The 2,272-nt window shown below is 50.2% G+C and overlaps 1 gene segment (V, D, J or C); it reads left to right on the plus strand.

Annotated features, from left to right (window-relative positions):
• Positions 1 to 1,076: 1,076 nt before the first annotated feature.
• Positions 1,077 to 1,590, plus strand: LOC115775599 (Ig kappa-b4 chain C region-like). The segment is given in 2 exon segments: positions 1,077 to 1,080; positions 1,182 to 1,590. Coding segments are annotated over 2 exon segments (333 nt in total).
• Positions 1,591 to 2,272: the final 682 nt, after the last annotated feature.

The raw sequence follows: 2,272 nt of genomic DNA on the forward strand, positions 1-2,272 counted from the left end.
GGGTACCCTACGTGACGCGTAGGGCTCCGCGCGCCCTGGGTCAGACGTGAAGTCCAGTATCGCCCAGTCTCGCCCAGTATTCGCCGGGACCTCTGACCGCATGCTGTGGATATTATGCGGCCTCACTAAGAAAACCCTCTGGAGAGCCTGGCCGCGAGGCTGTGGCCTAAAGCCGGAACCCGTACTGTGCCGTGTCCCCTGGGGAGCCCCCTGCCGATATCCCTCCACCAAGCCGCCATGCTCAAGCTTGACCCTAAGCTGCTCGTTTTGGAGTCTCAGCTTCTCCACCGATGCTAGAAGGCTGTCCCTCTCCAGTTCGAGATCGTGACGTTCTCTCTTCCACTGCTCTGGGCTATGGGGTTCCTGGCTAATCGGGGAGGCTGAGCGTGTGAAGTATCTGGTGTGGTGGTCTTCATCTCCCAACTTGTCCTGCATTGAGGAAGGAGTTTCCATGCCTGGTGGTGGCCCTGATCTGGCTGGGAACACAGATCGGTCATCGTCGTCCGGATATGCGGGGAGGGATTGTTGCCTCCTGACACGCACACCCACCTCGTCCTCCTGTGCTGTAGACATCCTTATCTGCTGTAGAATCCCTATCCGGCTCGAAGGACCACTTGTTGGGGGGCAGGCTGCCTCCTCTACACTACTAATGCCGGATTATCGAATGGGTAACCGCAGCAGGTGATCGGTCAGAACCACACGGATGTCTTTCTTGGAATGCTTTATTTTCACCACCAAGGCAGGTACAGCTGTTCCTAGCTCCACCAGGTTGTGGACGCATAGGGTCAGTAGTATGGGTCTGCTGGGGTAGATGCGTAGTAGGGGTGCAGGTGTGTGGGTGTTTGTGTGGTTTGAAATAGACGCACACAGTTCGCTGGCCGCTGCACCAATCTCCCTCTGGGTTGACAGTCGGTGTTTTCACCCGTTCCGCTCGTAGCTGACACAGCTGAACTACCGCGTCCTGTGTAGCTCACGCGCAGGCGACTTCAATCCCTCCGCCGTCACCAGGAAGAGCGCGAGCCAGATCTCGAGATACTTCCGGTGCCGAATCTCCCCCAGGACAGCCTTTTTACACAATGTGTGAGTGAGTGACTGATGGAGCAGAAACATCTGGCAGAAACTTCTTCAAGGAGAACATCAAGTTGTGGTTCCTGTGCTCTAAGCTGATTGGTGTCTCCTAGGTGATGTGCGCCCCGCCCTGAATGTGCTGGGTCCCTCCAGTGAGGAGCTGCAGCAGGGGAAGGCCACGCTCATGTGTTTGGCCAACAAGGGCTTCCCCTCAGACTGGAGGCTGTCCTGGAAGATGAGCCACAGCAGTGGCAGCATCAGAGGGGAGGAGAGCAGGACTCCCGCAGTGCTGCACAATGACGGCCGCTACAGCTGGAGCAGCACCCTGACACTCACTGCAGACCAGTGGGGGAAGGTGGGCTCTGTGACCTGTGAGGCCACCCAGGGCTCCCAGGCTCTGGTCTCAGAGACACTGAGGAGAGACCAGTGTTCCCAGTCCTGATGTGACTCACTGGGACTCTGATCCTGTTTTTCTTCAGCTACTGCTCTCTGTGTGCTCCAACTCTCTCTGTCTCTTTCTTTCTTTTTCTCACATTAAAAGCAAAAAATTAACAGGATCATGATCTCTGACAGTCAGTATTTTTTTAAGTAATGAACTTGTCTTGATACAGGTTCATTCGTGTGTGTGTGTGTGTGTGTGTGTGTGGTGTGTGTGTGTGTGTTGTGGTGTGTGTGTGTGTGTGTGTGTGTGTGTGTCCTCAGTGAACTGTATCAGTCTCTGCAGTATCTTCCAGCTGCAGCAGTCAGTTCACTTTCTGTTCAGTCTGACTGAGGGAGGTTTTTGTACGACTGTTTTCACTGTGTGAACCAGGGTTATAATAGTTTTGGATTTTACATTATAGTTTAGTTTTAGTTAGTTTTTACTTTTTTTTCTTTAATTCAGTTAGTTTTAATTAGTTTTCAGAGTGGATTTTCTCGTTTTTATTAGTTTTTATTTTTGGTTTCATGCTTAGTTTTAGTTAGTTTCAGTTAGTTTCAGTATTAGTTTTAGTATTTTCATACTAATCAGGTGCAAGATTCAAGGCGCAAAAGTGACTATTGTGTAATGAAAACTTGACAAAAGATACAGTTTAAAGAAATATATTCAACAACCAACTGTTCACAAGACATGCTAAATGTGTGTAATATTAAGGACACACATGAACATCAGCAAGGGAAAACAAAGAAAAACATGAACTCCCAAACTCAATACATTCTACAATAA

The sequence above is a fragment of the Archocentrus centrarchus genome, unplaced genomic scaffold (genome assembly GCF_007364275.1).
Source record: "Archocentrus centrarchus isolate MPI-CPG fArcCen1 unplaced genomic scaffold, fArcCen1 scaffold_203_ctg1, whole genome shotgun sequence".
Taxonomy (NCBI): Eukaryota; Metazoa; Chordata; class Actinopteri; order Cichliformes; family Cichlidae; genus Archocentrus; species Archocentrus centrarchus.